Source organism: Mustelus asterias, chromosome 9 (genome assembly GCF_964213995.1).
Source record: "Mustelus asterias chromosome 9, sMusAst1.hap1.1, whole genome shotgun sequence".
NCBI lineage: Eukaryota > Metazoa > Chordata > Chondrichthyes > Carcharhiniformes > Triakidae > Mustelus > Mustelus asterias.
The window spans coordinates 7,610,915-7,632,624 of record NC_135809.1 but is presented as its reverse complement, the minus strand read 5'-3'; the positions used below and the strand labels follow the sequence as shown (position 1 = coordinate 7,632,624).

At 41.1% G+C, this 21,710-nt stretch overlaps 1 protein-coding gene across 13 annotated transcripts in view; it reads left to right on the top strand.

Moving 5' to 3' along the window:
• cep290 (centrosomal protein 290) overlaps window positions 1-21,710 on the top strand; it is a 115,486-nt gene that overhangs the window by 10,593 nt on the left and 83,183 nt on the right. For 10 of the 13 annotated variants that reach the window (XR_013498704.1, XR_013498705.1, XR_013498706.1 and 7 more), the window contains 12 exons: window positions 803-946; window positions 4,598-4,651; window positions 5,081-5,233; window positions 6,698-6,880; window positions 8,381-8,470; window positions 8,583-8,705; window positions 8,897-8,917; window positions 11,598-11,721; window positions 15,230-15,402; window positions 17,915-18,077; window positions 20,280-20,380; window positions 20,483-20,570. Coding sequence is in view for 10 of the 13 variants with exons in the window: in XM_078219613.1 (XP_078075739.1) it covers window positions 803-946; window positions 4,598-4,651; window positions 5,081-5,233; window positions 6,698-6,880; window positions 8,381-8,470; window positions 8,583-8,705; window positions 8,897-8,917; window positions 11,598-11,721; window positions 15,230-15,402; window positions 17,915-18,077; window positions 20,280-20,380; window positions 20,483-20,570 (1,417 nt within the window). In the remaining 3 variants the exon portion in view is untranslated. The remainder of the gene's footprint in view (window positions 1-802; window positions 947-4,597; window positions 4,652-5,080; window positions 5,234-6,697; window positions 6,881-8,380; window positions 8,471-8,582; window positions 8,706-8,896; window positions 8,918-11,597; window positions 11,722-15,229; window positions 15,403-17,914; window positions 18,078-20,279; window positions 20,381-20,482; window positions 20,571-21,710) is intronic. The other 3 variants (XM_078219614.1, XM_078219615.1, XM_078219620.1) reach the window with 1 other exon arrangement.

The following is a 21,710-nucleotide window of genomic DNA, read 5'->3' as shown; positions in this document are numbered from 1 at the left end:
AAACACAGCTCAGATGCTGAAGAGCAAGATAATGATTTATTTTAGCCATGTAGTGTTTATTTAGCAGAAGGCTAATGGATTCTTTTGTCTAAATAGAGAGGACCCCTAGGGTTTTTAAATTAAAGTAATGGAAGGCGAGTTTGGTATGCAGGGTCATGTGGTAATATGTTAATTGGAGGAGCTAGTTCTGGAGCAGAGAAACAGCTTTCCGAGTTTTCAGTTTGCTTGCTGGATCTGCAAGCTCTCTCTCTCCACAACATCTCTACCTGGAGGCTTCAGGGCCATTACCACAATTAAAGCAAGTATGCCTGGGATTGCTAACAGCTAACACATACATCTTGCAGTCTGCAAATGACATTTGCTTCCCAATCTGTATCTGACCTAAGGATGTGCCAGTAAGCAACTGAGATTTGTGATCTTAAAGGGACAATCCAAATAAACACATTGCACCATAGCAGCAGAGTAATGCTTTGTAAAGTACATGGTATAATATTTCAGTTGTAAAACACTGAATAAAGGGAGATCTGCAAATAGAATTCTAACTTTTATGTTTTAATTATTTTCTGAATGACAGCATCACCTTTACAGAATTGATACCAATGATTGTTAACCTAGGGTGATTTTTGACATTAGTTTATCGAAATGAAGAGAGATATCGGCCTTGTTCCCATCAGACCTATTCTGATCTGTTGTGTTGACATAACTCACACTAGGAGATTTGCTCTGCGAATGTAACTTATTGATTACATAAAAGGTGTGTGAGAGTTCAGCGCGAGTGATGCTCTGTTTTGTTTCTGTGCAGGTGGCCCAAGTGAGTGCTGGAGGGCGGGATACCCGATTCTTGAGAGAAGAACTTCGTCAGCTGGAAAACCAGCTGCAATTTAAGGATCGGGAGGTTTCTGAAATGGAGAAAGAGCTAAACAAGGAGAAGAAAATCGTGGAGCAAGTAAGCAGCCTGAAACAGGAACGACTTTGAATGCAATCTGCTGGCACAATTATCTCAGTTTTTCTTTAAAACTGGACTCAGTTAGAAAAGAAAAGTTGGGTTACGATGATGTGAAATTAGAATCTACAGCCGAGAAAACATTCACCCATCTCAACATCTAACCCTGCTCTCACTACTCTCCTTCATCTCACCCCCATCAATATAACTTTCAGTTTCTTTCTCCCTTATGATTACCACTTTAAATTCAACTGTGCTCTTCACCACAATCACTTGTAACAAGTTGCACGTTCTCACCACTCTCCACGAAGAAGTTTATAGATTGCAACCCTTCACCTCTGAATGCGTTTATGGATGGCATGGGATTAAATTATGGCATAAATCTTCAGGATATAATAAGTATCAGAGGCAGGGGCGGACTAGCCATCGGAGAAGAAGACTTCTGGAATGCTACCCATATGCGTCTGTGATAAACATGTCCCCTTTTGTCCATGGGAGTTGCATGTCCTTTGAGTGAGCCAACTGACCTCTGGTTGCGGGGGGTGGGGGGGATAACTACGTAGTGTATGATGAAGCATATACCATATAAAGACAAGTGCTTTTAACTGCTGTATCTGCGTGAGAAAATCTATCAACTGAAAGATATCCTCACTTTAAAGACTTTGCTCAAACACTGAACTGAGATCTTTCAGCCATTGAACAAGGATGTGGTGGCTGAAGTGTTTTACTCTGAGCTGCTGTTTTCCGTAGATTAATCCTAATGAGGTGAGGATGGGAAACTCTGGACTGTTGGATCACATCGTTTGAAAACCACAGCATCTTTCTCAATTTGGAATGTGCACAGTTCAAGATTCTGTCACTGCTTTAAAAAGAATCCCTGGCTCTGCCAAACGGGGTTAAGAATGGTTTGTGGAAAGTGTGAAATGTTATTAATATCTTTGCTGTCTGTTAGCGCTGCGGCACCAAGCAGCAGGTTATACAGTCCAGTGTCTCAAAAATTGATTTGCAAAGCTGTTAAGCCCTGTAATTAAGCTACAGAGGTCTGAAAGAAGTTCAGGACATCTGTTCAAAATATGTTAAGCTTAAGAACCATAAATCCCAGGCTACGACAGATTGCACAGCAGCAGATCTTGTGAGACGATGGTTCTGTGTCTGTAGTAGCTGGCGGGCTTGCTCCATGGAGAAACATTCTCTGAGGGAGGAGTTAGGTGACCCACTTGTCCAACCAGGGATGGAGTTGGGGATTCACTGGATGTGTTGGGACTTGTCCCAGCAGTTGGACCCTAGAGCTGAATATGGAAAGACTGTTTAAAGCACTCTGTAAATAGTTGTTTATAGTTGTAATAAATCATTGTGTTTTATAGGTTAACTGGCGCGGCCAGTCTTTAATGTTATTACAGTTTCAGAAGCTGTTCCTCTTTGCACGAGAAGTCGCATGATCTCAAACAACTTGCAAGCTGCTTTGTGCAGTGCCTGGAAGATTTGATTTAATTTGATTTGATTTATTATTGTCACATGTATTAGCATACAGTGAACAGTATTGTTTCTTGCATGCTATACAGACAAAGCACACCGTTCATAGAGAAGGAAATGAGAGACTGCAGAATATAGTGTCAGAATCATAGCTAGTGTGTAGAGAAAGATCAACTTAATGCAAGGTCAATCCATTCAAAAGTCTGACAGCAGCCGGGAAGAAGCTGTTCTTGAGTCGGTTGGTACGTGACCTCACACTTTTGTATCTTTTTCCTGACGGAAGAAGGTGGAAGAGAGAATGTCCGGGGTGCGTGGGGTCCTTAATTATGCTGGCTGCTTTGCCGTGGCAGCGGGAAGTGTAGACAGAGTCAATGGATGGGAGGCTGGTTTGTGTGATGGACTGGGCTACATTCATGACCTTTTGTAGTTCCTTGCGGTCTTGGGCAGAGCAGGAGCCATACCAAGCTGTGATACAACCAGAAAAAATACTTTCTATGGTGCATCTGTAAAAGTTGGTGAGAGATGCATAGACATTTATGAACTAGTAGCAGGAGTAGACCATTCAGCTCCACCAGCCTGATTCACCATTTGAAAAGATCATGGCTGATCTAATTGTGGCCTCCACTTTCCTGCCAACTCCCATGTCGGCCAAGAACCTATCTAACTCAGCCTTGAGTAAGTTCAATAACCCAGCCTCCACTGATTTCTGGAGAAGAGAATCCCATAGACTAATGACTCGGAGAGAAAACATTTTTACTGATCTCCATGTTGAATGGCAGATCCTTTATTTTTATACTGTATTCCCAAGTTTTATAAATTCCATAAGGGGAAACATCATTTCAGCATCCAAGCCTCCTCAGGATCATGTATATTTCAGTAAGATCACCTCTCATTCTTTTAAAGTCTAATTAATACAGGCTGAACCTGTGCAATCTTTCCTTATAAGGCAACCTATTTATCCCACCAATCAATTGAGTGAACCTCTGCACTGCTTCGAATTCAATTATATCCTTTCTTAAATAAGGAGAACAAAATTGTACACCGTACTCCAAATGTAGCAACAATAGTAAAACTTGCCTCCTTTTATATTCCACTCCTCTTGCAATAAATGACAACATCCCATTTCCCTTCCTAATTATTTGCTGTACCTGTGTATTAACATTTTGCAATTCGTGTACCCGGACATCCAGATCCCTCTGTATTGTAGGGGTCAGCAATCTCTGTTTAAATAATTTGCTGTTTTTCTATTCTTACCAAAGTGGCCAAGTTGACATTTTCCCACATTATACTCCATCTGCCAATTATTTTCTCAATTCAGTTAACCTAGCTATATTTCTTTGCAGACTCCTTATGTCACCTCCACTTTATACTGTTGTTACCTCATCATCTTCACTTCATACTCTAGTACCTATCTTTGTGTCATCAGCAAATTTAGCAACCATACACTCAGTCCTTTCATCCAAGTCACTGGAATAGATTCTAAATAGTTGAGGCCCCCAGCATTGTTCATTTTGGAACTCCACTGGTTGCAACTTGTTCACCTGAAATTACCCATTTGTCCCTTCTCTCTGTTTCCTGTTACCTAACCAATCTCCTATCTGTGCTAATATATTGCCACCTTGACCATGAGCTCTTATTTTGTGCAGAAACTTTTGTTGTGACGCCCTGCCTTTTTTGACATCCAAGTTTACCACTTCGAGAGGTTCCCCTTCATCCTCAAAGAACACTTTAAAAAAAAAATAGTCAAACACAATTTTCTTTTCACAAAACCTGTTGACTTTGCCTGATTGCATTAAGATTTTCGAAGTGCCCTGCTTTAAACTCCTTAATAATAGATTCTTGCATTTCTCCTATAACAGATGTTTGGCTAATTGGCCTATAATTTCCTGCTTTCTGTCTCCCTCATTTTTTGACTCGTGGAGTTGCATTTGCTATTTTCCAATCTGATGAAACCTTTCCAGAATTTAAAACGAATGCATCTACTATTTCAGCAACCAGCTCATCTTGGTTCTGTTTAACATCTGGATTTGTTGCGACATGCATTAAAGGGGTAGTTTCAGTATGCAGTAAGTGCTTTAGTTTTGGTTCTTGGCATCAGAAAGATATGTGTTTTTAACTGCATCTGGCCCCCACATATATTTGCTGTGTATACCAAAATTTACCTTTTATTGTGTTCTTTAGGTGGGAATTCGCATCAAGGAGACAGAAAATGAAAACAATAAGCTAAGAAGAGAGGTTAGTGTGGGAACCGATAAATCCGATTAACATTTGATTATGAATAAAGGGTAAATTAAAAACGTGTCTACAGCTCACTTATAGCAACTTTCAGTTCCTTTTATATCTTCAATTCTGCTTGTTTACCTTTCGTTGCTGTGATTTTCTCACTGAAACGTTTGTTATTGCTAACATACGCCATCTTAGTCTTTTCTTTCTCATTCATATCATTCACTTTTCTTTGTCAAAGAAAAAAGGACTCAAAAAAGAGGTAAGAGCCCTATAAAGATTGATGAGTAATCGTAATTACTAAGTAATTACTAATTACCCAATTAACATGATCATTATTAGTGCACTTTACGTTAAATTATTTTTAGTTTCTGGAATGTTTTTCAGCTGTCCTGTTGATGGAATAGTAGCGAATTTTCTGAGTACTGATTTCTTTTGCAGAATGATCAACTACGCCAAGATGTTATTGATTATCAGAAACAAATAGATTCTCAGCGGGAAACTCTCCTTAACAGGAGAGGAGACGATTCAGACTTCAGAGTGCAGCTCTCCAAAAAGAACAAAGAGCTTGCACAATATTTGGATGAAATTCAGGTACTTCACATTTTTAAGCATTGCCTTGTATTTTATAGCTAGGTTTTCCTCCATATATATTACAATCCTGCTTTTTTCCTTCCATGGATGTCATGGTTATATCCCAGAATAAGGCAAGTTATGTTTTTCAGGGAAGGAAACCAGTTACCCATATCCAGTCTGGCCAAATCTGACTCTAGTTATGATCTACGTGATTGGCTCTTTATGTTCTCCAAAGTGTCCCAACAAAGGACACTGCGGGGAATATTGTGGAGGCAGTGGGGCCTTGGCACTGGCTGGAGAGCCAGTGAGACCTCCGCCTCGCCTCTTTTCGAGAAGGCCATCCGCATCTTATGCCACAGGCCGTTCCATGGATCAAGGACCATGGGACAGAAGTCCCATTCTCCAAGAGCTGCCAAATAATTAGAGGCTGGCAGTTGGAATGAACTCAGCAACACTGTTGGTGACTGCTGCCGGTACTTCACCCACCTGAACCTTTGGATTGAGATTGGACCTAGGCAAGGTAGGTGATAGTAGGGAGGGAGCCGGTGAGGAGGGGTCAACAGCGGGGACATGAGTAATGCCTTTCAGTGCTTCCCCCACCCCCCAACTTCTAGATGTCAGGTCCCTCAATCAGGCACTGAATGCCTTGAATGAGGGTCCCCCCCCCCGCCCCCCCCCAACCATCTGCTGGGTGGCCCACAAGCAAACATGCCAGTATTTGCATGTCATGCCCCCTGATGGTGAGTCCCCTACCTGCTGCTGTTAATACCAGCACTGATGGTATGGGGCCCTTAAGTGGGCATTAATTACCCACTTAAGAGCCTCATTTGGCAGCAAGGTGGGTAGGCTGTCCACAGGCCTTCCCACCACAGGCTCAATCAGTGTGGAGGCAGAAAGGTGTCATGACCAAAATCCACCATCCTCCTGTCTATTTAAATGACTACTTCCCCAAACACCAAACTTGCCGTGAGGGAGCGCACGAGATTCCATCTTCCATAGTAAAAGGAGTCAGCTACCATAAAAATAGCCATCACCACCAGGTTGTTAGGGTAGCAAGGGTAGGATAATAACTGTGGCCTCACTTGTGTCATCAAGGGAAATGAGGGATATGGAGATAGTGCAGGAATGTGAAGTTGCGACAGGTTAGGTATGATCTTATTTAAGATGGAGAAGGCTTCTGGTGCTGTATGGCCTACTCTGCTCCTATTTCTTTATGTCACATGCATTCCAAAATCAAAAAAGATACAAAACAGATTAAGAGAGTCCTTCCTGCTTTAACTGATTAGCTAATGCCTCTTAAGGTAAGAGTTGGCTGAGCCTTCTAGATTAAGTATTTGATAATTGATGTCATGCAGGTAGGCACAATGTTCCGCACCAGATGCCTTTCTCAGTACAGTACAGTACTTTGAGAAAGCCCAGGCAGTTGCTCTCTTTCGTTACAAATTGCTAAATTTTACTGGTTCTCTTTTCCACACCATCTAGAATTTTTCTGAAGCCAATGAGAAACTGGAGGCGCAGAACAAGCATTTGCAGGAAAACCTGGCAGAGTCTGTGCAAGAGATGGAGAAGATGACCGAAGAATATAACAAAATGAAACAGATTGTTCAGCAAACCGATAGTGCCATGGACCAATTCAAGCGGGAAAAGGGGCAGCTCTTGCTTCAGGCAAGGCCCAGATTTACTTCCATTAATCAAAATGAACTGAATCAGTTTTAAGTCGGCAGGGAGCAACAATGCCAGAGCACAGGCCTCAGGACTTTAGAAATCCAAGTAGCATTTTTTAAAACTGGTGCCTGAAGTTCACACTCTGGTCTCTCCAGGCTCAGCTTGGCAGACTCAGCCTGGCCTTTGATAGAAGGGCAAGGTGATTGTGAAGGGAGAGACACTATTCCACACTGTCAAACTTGCTTCCTTACAGCTCTGCCAAAATATTTGCAACATTACTGGATGCTTTTGTAGACAAGATTGTCCCAGTGGTGAGGTTTAATTGGAGGAGGAGGGGGAGGTGGCTAACTTGAGAAAGTGCATTTTGAGAAATGGCAAACAGAGGATAAATGGAAGGAAAGGCAAGTTAGTAACCGCTCTTAATTGCGAAGTTCTAATTTATTACAAATGTTTTAAACTCCTTTTACCTCCCACTTCAAACTAGGTTACTTGCTTTTAATATAAGTTAAGACACGGGAAGTTTTTATGGAAATGTAAATGATAGCTTATAGGAAGAATATAAAATCATTAGTGATTCAGGGATTTTTTAATAAGCTTTGATAAGTGACCAGCTTTATAGAATTCAGTTTCACAAGATACAATGGTGGCCTTGGAATTCAAAACATTGGAGTTGCTTGACCAGTACCTTAGCCCTTGCGCTACTCTACCTCGACCAGACAACCAGATAGACAGAAGACAGAGCAAAGACAAAAATTGGATCAAATGGCAGGAGCATAAAAAATAAACTGGTTCAGAATAAACTGTGCCATTTGTCTTTCTAATTGTTACCAGGGACTCAGACAACAATTCTTTCATTGTCCCTAATTACTTTATTCATTGTGTAATGTAGTATGAGACATCATGATTTTATACTATGTTTCTATCTCTGTATATAAGTTTATTTCACAAATAAATCTGACTTTTAAGTCTTAACCTTAATATGGTGGCCCACCGATGTTATTTACCACATTTAGGTTGGCATGCAATGTCATTGATGTGAGGCACTGAGATTAGAGGATAATTATTAATTCTGTGCATGCTGTTCTCTACATAAAGGAGCAGATTTCAGTTTACGTGATATTTTGGCTTGCTTGCTGAAATGCTGTGGGCAACAGAGAGACATGTTGGGAAATATTCAAATCTGTAAAGGGGTATATAAACTAATCAGGTAGAGAAAGTAAAGCTGAATCAATGTGGCAGGGTAGCAGCTTAAGAGGTTCAGAATGGTGCATGGCAAACCTAAGACAAGCGTCACAGATGGTGATAACTGCTGTAATGAATTATAGGCAAGTTTAGTTAAGGACAAGGCAAAACTCATTTCTTAAAAAGAAAAGCTAGGTAGTGTGCCGCGAAGGTGATTGAGTTTGTTAATCTGGAGGACTGAAATTAAATCAGTTGTAAAACCTGCCTTTGAGAATTCGGAGTGTTTCTGCAGTGCAGTCACGTTGTCTCTGTAAACAGGTGCAAGATCTGACCAGCCAGCTGCAGGTCATAACGGAAGAGGAAGATCCCGTGATGTTGGCAGTGAACGCAAAAATCGAGGAATGGAAGGTAAATTATAAATTACCCACAAGAAGTGTTGAATTATCACTGCTTCTTGAAAACTTATCTTCTAATTAACAGTGGTAACTGATGGTTTAAGGCTATTTTTCACCTCTTACAGAAAGTATTGTCTGCGAAGGATAAAGAAATCTTCGAGTATCAAGAGAAATTGCAAGAACTCCGAACTAAATTAGTAATTGCTGAGTTTGACACTGATAAGAGCAGCGTCATTACCCTCCAACAGGTACATCAACTGGGCCAATTTCGATTTCCTACCTTGACATTTTAGTAATTTTTTTTATTCATACCATACTTGAATTTCTTGCCAGATTTACTTTTCACCTGTTTAAACTGTAAACTATTCCCACAACTTCTAAAAACATATTTGCCTTCATCCTTTCCTGTTGCTTTCCTTTTCTCATGGTCATATAATAGATCACAGAAGAACTCTTAATTGTAAGTACATTTCTATTACTTTATAATTAAGTGGGTAACAATTTTGCTTCACTCACTGTCTGTAACTTTGCTTTCCTCCTCTGTCTTTCTTTGTAAAAAAAAACTCTGCTCATTTAGCACAACAGCAATTTTATAATTATCTTGTATCTGACACAGAATGCCTTTACTAAGGATTAATAGCATTAAAATTGGTCATTATGTTTTGGATCACAATTGGAAAAGTTACTTGAGATCACTAAATGTTTAAAAATAGTTTCACCTATCATTACTTTTATTATTTTCCCTAAATAACTTTCTAATGTTCGCTCAGTGGTCTTTTTTTCCAAATTATGTTTAAGTTTGTAGCTTTGTTGAATAATATCAGAAAGAAATGCTTCATGGTGCTCCTTGATTTCTGCTTGCTATGCGGCATTCCAATTTTACTTTGCAGATCTGTGCTCGAATGAAAATTACCATATTTTATAAACCATTTCCAGTATTCAATAATTTATTGAACCCGTGGAATTTTTTTTTTAAATTGGGTAAATAATTTAAGTAATAATCTACGTTGTCCCAAAGATAATTGAAGCAAGGGCTATATGGTTATAAAGAGAGAGTCAGGGAATGGATTGGTTTTGGATCGCTCTAGTAAATGGTTGGCATAGACATGATGCGGTGAATTACTTCCTCCTGCGCTGTACACATACATAGCTTTATGGCTGAGCTTGTACCTTCCCTTTATTCATCTTATTGACTGCCTATTTTCATATCTTCCTGCGTGCCTGATATATACTTGAGTAATTTTTATTACTCCTTCTTGGCTTAAAATCCTTCAGTTCTCTGAAAGGAATACATAAATTTTCTGAGTGCAAACCTCATGGGCAGAATTTTATACTACTCCTAATATTCCCCAGGCAACCTTCCCATTGCCCTCCCACCTGCCCTGACCTCTCCCCAATCGTACGGTGGGATGGGAAAGGCCGAGGCTGACCCACCCTCCTTTGCTCCAAATAATGCCCAATAACTGACCACTAGAGAGTCATTTGCAACACGACCTTGATGTTCAGGCTGGTGGGAAGAGTCCAGGGGCAGGGGAGTGGCCCCAAGAGTGATGCTGTTCAAGCCTTGGACAGTCTACCCTCACTGGTCACCTCCTGATCCCCCACTTCCACCTCCTACTCTGGCCCCTCGAAGAACAACCTTCTGCCCCGGACCTCAATGTCTCTCCCTGCCCGAAGACCGCTTGCACTTATCTAGTCCCAGACTCTGGCATTGAGACTCTGGCATTGAGACTCTGGGGACTACTTGTAGTCCCAGCAGTGTTCACTACTCTGTCTGGCACTGCTGGTATTAGAGCCACTGGCCAATCAGATTGGCTGGCAGCTCTCTGAGGCAGGACTTCCTCCTGAGTGAGGGATGGAAATCATGCCTCCAGCCAATCAACATTTGCAGGGCAGCTAGTATTGGTGAGGATGTGTTTCAGGCTGACTCTTGGTGGCGGGGCGGGAAACCCTGCCATCTGAGAATTCCTGGCCCATTGCTTGCTGCATAGGTCTTGGCCATTCTTGTCAACACTGCTCAGAGTGGGCTGTTTATGGTTTTCCTGAGCTTAATCCTTGAATTGTACATCTTCTGTATGAGCCTATAGGCTTATGTTGTGGATAAATGCTTAATGCCCTTGTATGACATTTTGTCCACTTTTAAAGCAGGTAATAAACCTGTTAGTTTTATGTGGGCTAAAACCTGATTAAAATAGTAGACAGAAGAATGTCCCACAAATTATTAACTCTTCATCTGTTAATATCACTAATAGTAATTTCTCAGCCATGCGATACACAAATAAAATGCCCCGAATAGCTACAGTAAATACTTAAAAGTAGCTAGTGTGGAGTGAAATATAAGGGGGGCGAGTGCGTTTAGAAGTCATGCCTGAGCTGTACAATACCCTGTTTAGAACATACTTGGATTAGCGCAACCAGTTCTGGGCACCACATCTTAGCAAGGTGGCTTTGGAGGGAGTGCAGCATAGATTTACCAGAATGTTAGCTGCACTTCAGAGTTAAACAGCAAGAGAAGATTAAACAAATTATGGATATATTGCCTGGAATGTTTCAAGATGTAAGGGGAACAGATAGGATAAAAGAGAGAAACTATTTCAACCAATTGGGGAGTGCTAGGACTCAAGGGCTTAGTCTTAAAAAGATTAGAGCCAGACCGTTCAGGGGTTAAATAACACTTCTTCCCCCAAATAATGGTAGAAGCTTGGAACTTTCTTCTACAATTGGCAACTGATGCTCAATCAATTATTAATTTTTAAACTGAGAATATGGATTTTTATTAACCAACACTATTAAGGGATAATGGGCAACGGTCAGTATGTAGAATTAGGCCTCAGGTCAGCCATGATCTCATTGAATGCTGGAACAGGCTCGAAGAGCATAAATGGCAACCTCCTGTTCCTTTGCTCCCAGGTTATGATTGTTTGATATTCCAGCTGACTTGCTTAAACTTGCCCTGGGAATTAGGCTGTGGTGAACTTGTGATTAACATTGTTATTGTCACACTATTAAGTTCTGCCACATACATTGTGATCTTATTAAAATCAATTTTTCTCATTTGTCTTTATGTTTGTTCCTCGTGTAGCTATTACTATATAAATCAAAGTTTCCCTATTAACAAGTGAATAAATGTTTTTCTACAGGTTCTGCAAGAACGTGACAGTGAAATTAAAGTTCTGGTGGGACAAATAGAACAATACACCAAAGAAGCAAATAATAATGTGCAAATCATTGAAGACTTGAAAATACAGCTAGAGAAAGAATCAAGTACCAATCTATATATATATATATATTTTCTATATGTTCTGAAGTAAATAATTGACATGCATTGTATGCAAGATTATTATGTAAGGTGATTAAGGCTGCTAAAATATTACAGAACTTGAAATTGTGAGCAGTTTTGGGCCCCGTATCTAAGGAAGGATGTGCTGGCCTTGGAAAGGGTCCAGAGGAGGTTCACAAGAATGATCCCTGGAATGAACAGCTTCTCGTATGAGGAACGGTTGAGGACTCTGGGTCTGTACTCGTTGGAGTTTAGAAGGATGAGGGGGGACCTTGTTGAAACTTAAAGGATACTGCGAGGCCTGGAGAGAGTGGACATGGAGAGGATGTTTCTACTAATGGGAAAAACTCCGACTAAAGGGACGGTCCTTTAAAACAGAGATGCGGATAAATTTCTTCAGCCAGAGAGTGGTGAATCTGTGGAACTCTTTGCCGCAGAAGGCTGTGGAGGCCAGGTCATTGAGTGTCTTTAAGACAGAGATAGATAGGTGCTTGATTAATAAGGGGATCAGGGGTTATGGGGAAAAGGCAGGACAATGGGGATGAGAAAAATATCAGCCATGATTGAATGGCGAAGTGGGCTCGATGGGCCGAGTGGCCTCATTCTGCTCCTATGTTTTATGGTCTAACCCAGGAGGAGGTCAATTGTGAATTGTTAAAAAGTAGATCCATAATATTTAAAAAGAAAGTATTAGAGAAGTAGAGTAAGGAGAGAATAGTGCTGGGAGGTGACGCATTCAATCTAAGGATCTTGAGGAAAATGAGGGGTGTACTTGAAATTGTGGACCATTGATTATGGATGTTGCTGGAGGATGGCCAATGTAATGGCTGCTTTCAAAAAGGGAAAGGAAGCTAGCTTAATAATTATAGGCTAGTTGGCTCAGCATCTCTGCTTGGGAAAGTTCTAGAATATTTAATTAAAGATGACATTAATAACTAGATAATGAGAAAGTATTTGAAAGCTGTTAATACAGACTTCAGAGGATTTCTTACGGAGGAGATGATGGTACAGATGGATTTGTTAAACAATGGATGTAGGGGAAATGTATCATTGAAAGCTGTTGGCAAGGAAGCAATTGGAAAATTTTCAAGGGTTTTCGAATTAGGAAGTTGGGATAGAAAACTGCGTGGAAAACTGGCTAGAAAGGTGAAGGCAGTGAAGAGGAATTGAAAACAGCTTCTCAGAATGGATAGGAGTTGGTTTCTGTTCCACAGAGCTCTGTTCTGGGACTGTTTATATTATATATAAATAGTTCAGAAATATGGTTAAATCTCAGAATGGTTACAACACAGACGGAATTCAGTCTGTTGTGTCAGTGCAGGTTCTCTGAATGAGCAGTTCCCCTGGTGTTATTCCCTCATCTTTTCCCCATAACCCTTGCATTTTCTTGCTCAATCCAATTCCCTCTTGAATGTCCCAACTGAACCTGTCTCCACCACATTCTCAGACAGTGTATTCCAAATCCTAACCACTCGCTGTGTGAAAAAGGTTTTTCCTCTTATCGTCATTGTTTCTTTTTCCATTTAACCTAAATCTGTGCCCTCTTGTTCTCAATCATTCCACCAATAGGAACAGCTTCTCCCTATCAGCTCTGTCTGGACTCCTCATGATTCTATCAAATCTCCTCTTGGCCTTCTCGAAGGAAAAGAGCCCCAACTTCTCTAATCTAACCACATAACTGAAGTTCCTCATCCCAGAACCATTCCCATGAATCTTTTCTGCACTCCATGCCTTCATACACTTAAATGCACACTGTCTTTTCAAAATCTCACAGCCACCCACTACCTTCTGTCTCACTTTAAATATGCTTTTTCTTCCCTTTGATTTTCCACTCTATTGTTTCTACAATCCAATAGAAGTTTCTCTTTACACAATTGATCAACCCATTTCTGTTATTATTTTGTGGCTACTAAATTTATCCACCTACAATCTCTCAATTGTATATATTCCTTCTGAAATACAGTAGTTAACTTCAAGTCACCTCTCTTATCTCTCTCATTAAAATTTCCGTTCTTGCTGTTTGCTTAGTACTCCAGCGTAACTCTGTTCATTATAATTTTAAACCACATGTCTTCACACCTCCTTCATTGATGTTTTGACCTTTGCAGTTTACTGTCTCCAATTCAATTAAACAAGTCACACCCACACACGCTTGTTTCCTAGTATATGAAAATATGACACTGATGTTGTAAAAAATAAATATTAAGACTTTCATATTCCTCACATGTACAAATTTAACTCAACTGCCTTGCTTTTATACTGTTTGCTCCTATTAATAAAGTCTAAGATGCTGTATGCTTTATTAATCATGCCTTAAACCTGTGTTGCCATCTTCAATGATTTCTGCACACAAACCTCTTTGTTCCCACATCCCCTTTAGGATTGCACCCTTTATTTCTTATTGTCCCTCTGTGTCCTTCCTACCAAAATAAATCACTTCACATTGGAGTAGTGTCGAAATTCATAGATGATAAAATGGGAAGCATAGTAAATAATTCTGAGGATCAATGGAAATAGCTAGGGAATAATTCCAGCCTTGGGTCGCTGTCTGTGTAGAGCTTGCATATTCTCCCCATGTCTGCGTGGGTTTCCTCCGGGAGCTCCAGTTTCCTACCACAGTCCAAAGATGTGCGGGTTAGGTTGATTGGCCATGTTAAATTGACCCTTAGTGTCAGGGCGATTAGCAGGATAAATATGTGGGGTGACGGGAATAGGGCCTGGGGGGGGATTGTGGTCAGTGCAGACTCGAAGGGCCGTATGGCCTTTTGCACTGTAGGGACTGTATGATTCTATGAATAATAAAAACAGAAAATTCTGGAAATGCTCACCAGATCTGGCAATATCTATGAAGAGAGAAATAGAGTTAAACTTCCATCCCCTGAGTTAAACTTCCATCCTCTGAGTGGGAAATGAGAGAGACAGACTGGGAAGGAAGAGATAAAGAAAAGAATACTGACTGGGAAAGGAAAGTGAGCAAAAGGTTGAGCTGAGTTTCAGGAGTGATGGGGGTGAGACACAGAAACTATGCTTATCCAGACTTGTTTAGGTGATTTTTTTGTTATCTAATTTCAATGTATTTAGCTATTATATTCAGTGATTTATTTTATTTTTCAAGTTATTCCAGTCAGGAGTACACAGTGCTGCACATGTTTGGTACAGTACTTAAAATTGTACTTCGGTTTTTCTGGGCAAAGAACTTCTGAAGAAACCTAACTCCAACTTTAACACTGATTCCTCCGAAATCAATCCAGGAATGCAACCGCAACTTGAAGTGAGAACTTACTGTAGATTGATAGTTGAAGCAGTTATCATGGGATGGCAGTGAGCAAAGCTGGACCACTGCTTGAGGGAGGATAAATATCACAGCTTGGTTCTAAAATTTCAATACAAAGGAGAATGACTTGGTCTTGTATTATTATTTTTATTGAAGCCGTGCAATTTTGATTGGCGTGCATATCTTTGCTATTAAAATATCATTCTGATTTCTTCAAGATTTTCCAGCACTTAATCAGCAGTCCAAAATCACTGCACTCCAACAAAAGGTGAGGGAAGCTGAGCAGACAGCTGCTGAAGCCAACCGAATGGCTGAGCTTGCAGAGAAAGACGCCAGGGAAAAAGACAAGGAGTTGGGGGAATCGCTGAGCCACCTGAGGGCATATGAATCTGTAAGTGGCCGCAAGAATGTACACCAATAATCCCTCTTAATTCTGTGGTTAAATTAAACAGCACGATTGAAATAAGTGCAATACAGGGTTGGCATGGAAGTGATTGGCAGCAGGAGACCGTGGCTTTAAAAGAATTCCAGCAAGCTAAGAACAATTCTAGAATTCACAGATTATAGATTTCACGCTGTGGGGGGGAATTCACCAGTCCTGAGCTTGCAGCAGAGTTGGAACCACGGACTGACGGAGCAAGGGGCTGAGATAGTGCTAATACAGCGCTGGTTCTTTCAGCTATGGCCCATTCAAATTGGGATCCCATTCCATCATGGATTTAAGTGCAGATATGGGGAATGTGCTTTCATGAACATTTTCTTCCTGTAATTTCTCTGGTTCGTGGTTGCTGCCAAGCAAGACATACATTGGCAAACTTAGGCTTCATTAATCAGAAGTACATACAGCATGTGGAAGGCTGTGGGACGTGACCAAAGATATAAAGGTTGACTTTGACCCTTGGTCATTCCTCTGTCACTTTCCCAGTCCTTGACAATTTTTTTACGTTTTATTATCTTTCTTTAAAAGTGAATGCACGCACCATTAAATTTCATGAACATTGTATTATCTTAGTTCAAACACTTGTAAAACGTTGGTGTGTCAAATTTATAACCCCTTAGTAAATCTGCTAATTTTCACCAATGTGGCATTGCAGCTTCTTCTAATCACTTGATTGTCATGTGCTTAAAGATACAGAACACATAGCTTTAATTTGAAGATCACTTTTTGTAAAAATGTTCAATAAGTATGTAATGTACTCTTAGCTCAATGGTAGCACTGTAGCCTCTGAGGCAGAACATTGTGGGTTCAAGTCCCACTTCAAATATTCTCGATTCCGGACTAACCCTCCAGTGCAATTGTGAGGGACATGCTGCCTTTCAGATGAGCATTAAACTAAAGCCTTGTCTTCCCCCTCAAGTGGATATACAATATTTTTGTTTCATTATTCACAGGATGTGGGTCTAACTGGTAAGGCCAGCATTTATTGCCCATCATTAATTGTCTTTAATAAGATAGTTGCTAGGCCATTTCAGAGGGCAGACTCAACCATATTTCAATGATTTGTAGTCACAAATAAGCCAGACCAGGTGAGGACAGTAGATTTCCTTTCCCAAAGGAGAGCCAAATATGTTCTTCCGACAATTCAATTGTTATATGGGCTGAATTAAATGGGACACCATGGTTCCTGGCCTCCTTGGTTAAAATGGCGGGAAGAATTGCCTCGGAGAATACTGATGACCAATTGGCCATCATTAGGCTGGAGGCGAGATTTCTTCCCTCCAGCGGCAGGAAGTCCTGCCTCACAGAGTACTGGCAGTGCCAATGTGAGAGGTGGCCACTGACGGTACTGCAATCAGGGCTTGAGGGAGCATTTAGCGATGGATCAAAACATTGTGTGCGGGGGTCAGAATGTTGGCAAGATGGGTGGGAGCTGGTGTTTGAGAGGCCGTGTGGAGATTAGAACTTGGGGTGGTGTGGGGGTTGCACCTTGGTTGGAGGGGTGCTTTCAGAATGACCCAGAGGACCAATTAAAAGTTTCATATAATAGAATTATATAATGTGTGTAAGGATATGGGGGTCGTGACCAAAGATATAAAGGTTTAATATTGCCCCTGGCCAATCCTCTGTTACATTCCCAGCCCCTGATAAATGGACACTTCTTTTCACTTTATTATCTAATTTTTAAAAAATGAATGCACGCACCAGTGAAATTTTAGGAACATTTTGTGTGGATCTTAATTAGAGGGAAATTTGCCGACCTTGTTGTAGGCAACTCCTGCTCCCGGTTTGAACTTCACCAAAGGGTCTCAATTGGCCCATTGGCAGGCAGGGTTTCCCAACACCACCCTTGCTGAAGAGGATAGATAACAGGCAGGCCTCCCACTAGATTTTAACATGGTTCCCTGACTTCAAACCCGCCAGCGGGAGAGTGTATAATCCAACCCATGGTCACCATGACTGGAATCAGCTTTTTATTCCAGATTCGCTGATTGTCTGAATTTAAATTCCCCAGTTGTCATTGTGGAATTTGAACTGGGGTCTCGATGTCATTAGTCCTGATCTCTGGGTTACTGGTCCAGTACATAACCACCATGCTACAATTCCCAATAAGGTACTGGAGGATTCTCTCAGGAGTGACAAACCAATATTTTTCTCTCAATTGTTGTCACTTAGAAAACAGGATTACCAGGTCATTTTCTCCTTGGGTGCTTTTGAAGATGTGAAATATATCCAAGACGATATATTTCACATATAAGTACACATGCTTTTAACTTAGTAACACTTAACATTGGAAGGAGTATAGGCACAGGAGTTATTCAGGTTGTTCCCACATTCACTTAGATTATGAGTACATTATCTTAAGTACATTTACTCACCTTGGTTCCATATCCCTTAAACCCTGATGCTGGTATCATCTTGGCATAACAGAAAGAAAACACTGATTGGTATAATTCTGCACTAGGGTGTATATGGACTGGAAAATGCTGTTGCAGAGATTAAGGAATGCAAGAACCATATCAAAATACGAGATCATCAAATTGAAATGATGACTAGGGAGATCAACAAGCTCGAAATGAAGATAAATGATGTTTTGGATGAAAACGAAAATTTCCGGGAACGCTTAGGTGTGTGTTAAGATTATTATGAGATTATTAGTGATAATCAAATGCACTCAATGTCTTCTCCTCATCAACAAGTGATAGTGGTTTTCTACATTGAACTTCACATTGTTCCAAATATATTGAACTTAAATTAATAGTATTACTCAGTTTCAATGCCAGCACTCAGAGGGTTTTCAATTTGAGTAGTATGCTGTGCCAGGAACATGCAGCTCCAATGGCCTACCGAGCCAGCCCAAAGTTCCAGCTCCCATTGTGTTCAGTAATGTTGGTCCAGATCCACAGGACCTCTTGCCATCTGTGAAATGGAACACCAGGGATTGCCCTGAACGGTTTTGGAAATTGTATCTTCTTGTACCTAACTTAAATCAATATTTACCTCAGGACAAGGTGGAGCAAGACTCTTTTTTTAACTTTAGTTTTTCTGTAGTCAGTTGATGCAAATTTTAACTGAGCTACTGTTATTATTGGACCATAGGATATAGGAGCAGAATTAGGTCATTCAGCCCATTGAGTCTGCTCCGCCATTCAATCATGGCTGATATGATTCGCATCCCCATTCTCCTGCCTTCTCCCCATAACCCTTGATCCCCTTATTGACCAAGAACCTATCTATCTCTGTCTCTTATTTCTAATTCTGATTCACAAATCATAATTTACATGATATGGAGATAATACTTCTGCGTATGATCATTTAATAAACTATTAATACACTTTTCAGAAAGAACTATTGTAACAAATGTAATCTTAAAGCAACCCGATGTTCAGCAGCAGTGAAGAAAAAGGCAAATTGATGGGAACAAAAACATTTATTGCATCTCTTGTTCACCCAATTCACTTTCCGTTGTCACAATATTTGGCCATGCTTCAATGTTAACATTCAGTATTGAAAATGTCTTTGTAATCAGTTGTAATGGAAAATGGATAAGTAAACGTTTTCCACTGATGCTGTGGTTATAGTTTATCACCCTGTCTCTCTCCCTCTCCATCTCTCAATCTCTCGCCCTCTTGTCACCCGCCCTCCCCATCTCTCAATCTCTCGCTCCCTTGTCACTCTCCCTTCCTATCTCTGATTTGGAGTTGGGGACCAAGTGTAGTGTGTCAAAATTCGCAGATGACACTAAGATGAGTGGAAGAGCAAAGTGTGCAGAGGACGCCGAAAGTCTGCAAAGGAATATAAATAATCTAAGTGAGTGGGCGAGGCAGATGGAGTACAATGTTGGTAAATGTGAGGTCATCTATTTTGGTAAGAATAACAGCAAAATGGGCTATTATTTAAATGGTAAAAAATTGCAGCATGCTGCTGTGCAGAGGGACCTGGGTGTCCTTGTGCAGGAATCTCAAGGAGTTGGTTTGCAGGTGCAGCAGATAATTAAGAAGGCAAATGGAATTTTGTCCTTCATTGCTAGAGGGATGGAGTTTAAAAACAGTGAGGTTATGTTGCAGCTGTATAAGGTGATGGTGAGGCCACACCTGGAGTACTGTGTACAGTTTTGGTCTCCTTACTTGAGAAAGGATATACTGGCACTGGAGGGGGTGCAGAGGAGATTCACTAGGTTGATTCCAGAGTTGAGAGGGTTGGCTTATGAGGAGAGACTGAGTAGACTGGGGCTATACTCATTGGAATTCAGAAGAATGAGGGGAGATCTTATAGAAACATATAAGATTATGAAGGGAATAGACAAGGTAGAAGCAGGGAGGTTATTTCCACTGGCAGGTGAAGCTAGAACTAGGGGGCATAGCCTCAAATAAGGGGAAGCAGATTTAGGACTGAGTTGAGGAGGAACTTCTTCACACAAAGGGTTGTGAATCTGTGGAATTCCCTGCCCAGTGAAGCAGTTAAGGCTACCTCATTGAATGTTTTTAAGGCAAGGATAGAAAAATTTTTGAACAGTAAAGGAATTAAGGGTTATGGTGAGCGGGCGGGTAAGTGGAGCTGAGTCCACAAAAAGATCAGCCATGATCTTATTGAATGGCGGAGCAGGCTCGAGGGGCCAGATGGCCTACTCCTGCTCCTAGTTCTTATGTTCTTACAGTACATAACCCGGAAAGTGGAATATAAATCAGTATCCAGTGCCACTAAAGTCCATCACAATAACTGACAACGCCAGTGATATTTTGCCCCTTATTTCCTGAACTCCGCTGATGAAGCAGGTTGATTTAAATGTTCTGTTTCTTCTTGCCATAATGAAAATAATTTCTGTTTAGGCCTCGAAGCAAACAAAGTAATTGATCTGAGTGAATTTAGGAAAACCAAGTACTTGAAACAGCAGCAGTTTCAAGCTGAGAACCAAGTTCTGCTGAAAGAGGTTTGTTAATCACCTTAATTGTCTTGCAATTGGTTTGTCACAATATTTTGTCGGACTATCCCATTTTAAAAGCCCAAAAACCTACAATGTTTATTAATTCAGGTTGAACGCCTGGAGGAGGAAAGACTCACGTTAAAGAAGCAAATTCGCAGGATGGCTCAAGATAAAGGCATGCGAGCAGGTGCTGGAGGTAAGTTTTATGCACTGTCAATGCATGGGCATGATGTGGAGATGCCGGCATTGGACTGGGGTGGGCACAGTAAGAAGTCTGACAACACCAGGTTAAAGTCCAACAGGTTTATTTGGTAGCACAGGCTGCTCCGAAAGCTTGTGGCTTGTGCTACCAAGTAAACCTGTTGGACTTTAACCTAGTGTTGTGAGACTTCTTACACTGCACGGTCAAACAGCACCATCAAATAGAAAATTATTGTCTCATGTATTTGCAAACGTAGTACAAAAAAAACGTGTGCTGTTGTTACTATTAGAGGAACGTGCACAGTAGTTTCTCTGGTTATACTGGGGCAAACTACACTTCTAAATAACAAAGTGAATGGCATAATGAGAGAAGGCTAAACATCACAGCATCAGCTGCCTGACATTGAGCAACAGCATTGAGCTCCTCTAAGTGGTTTGGTGCTTCTCAGGAGGCGGAGGAATTTTTGTGGCTGAGACCGCTGGGGAAAAACCAAGGCCTAAAATGGGAGGCCAGGGGTTAAAAAGAAGCACTGCAACCACAGCAACTCCCCCCTTAATAACCACCACTGAACTCTGAGTTATCGATGATTCGGTGGGCAGCCACTTGTCTCGTACTTCAGAATCAGATCGTCCTGGATTCAACTGTCACTCCAGGGCTGGGGCATGTAATCCAGACTGACACGTAAGGGCTGAATTTTCTTCACTCCAAGATGGCAAGCTTGAGGGTAGAGGGGATGTATCTGGGATGAATACTAGAAAATGGGTTGGGAAGGGTGATTTGCTGTGTCAGGATGGCTGCCTGATGCATTTCTGTCATGGGGAAATCTTCCCCTGGGCAAACAGGATCCCGGAATGGCTATCTGCACCAAGAAGGCGGCAGCCTATTAAGCTGATCGTGGACCTAATTCGATTTTATTTTTTGTGGGCATGCGGGCATTTTGCCAGTTGCGGAGAGGCCTCTTCCATGTGCAGATGCCACCAACTTCATGGAAATGGCCTCCCAGCAGAAAGGTGGCACCTGGTGACCAACATTGTACCCAGAGTGGTTTTCCCTTTGCTTTGAGGAGGCAAATGCCTTTGCTTCTAAGAATTTTAACTTTTAATGTATACCTCCATGTTAAGGCTATCTCTTGGT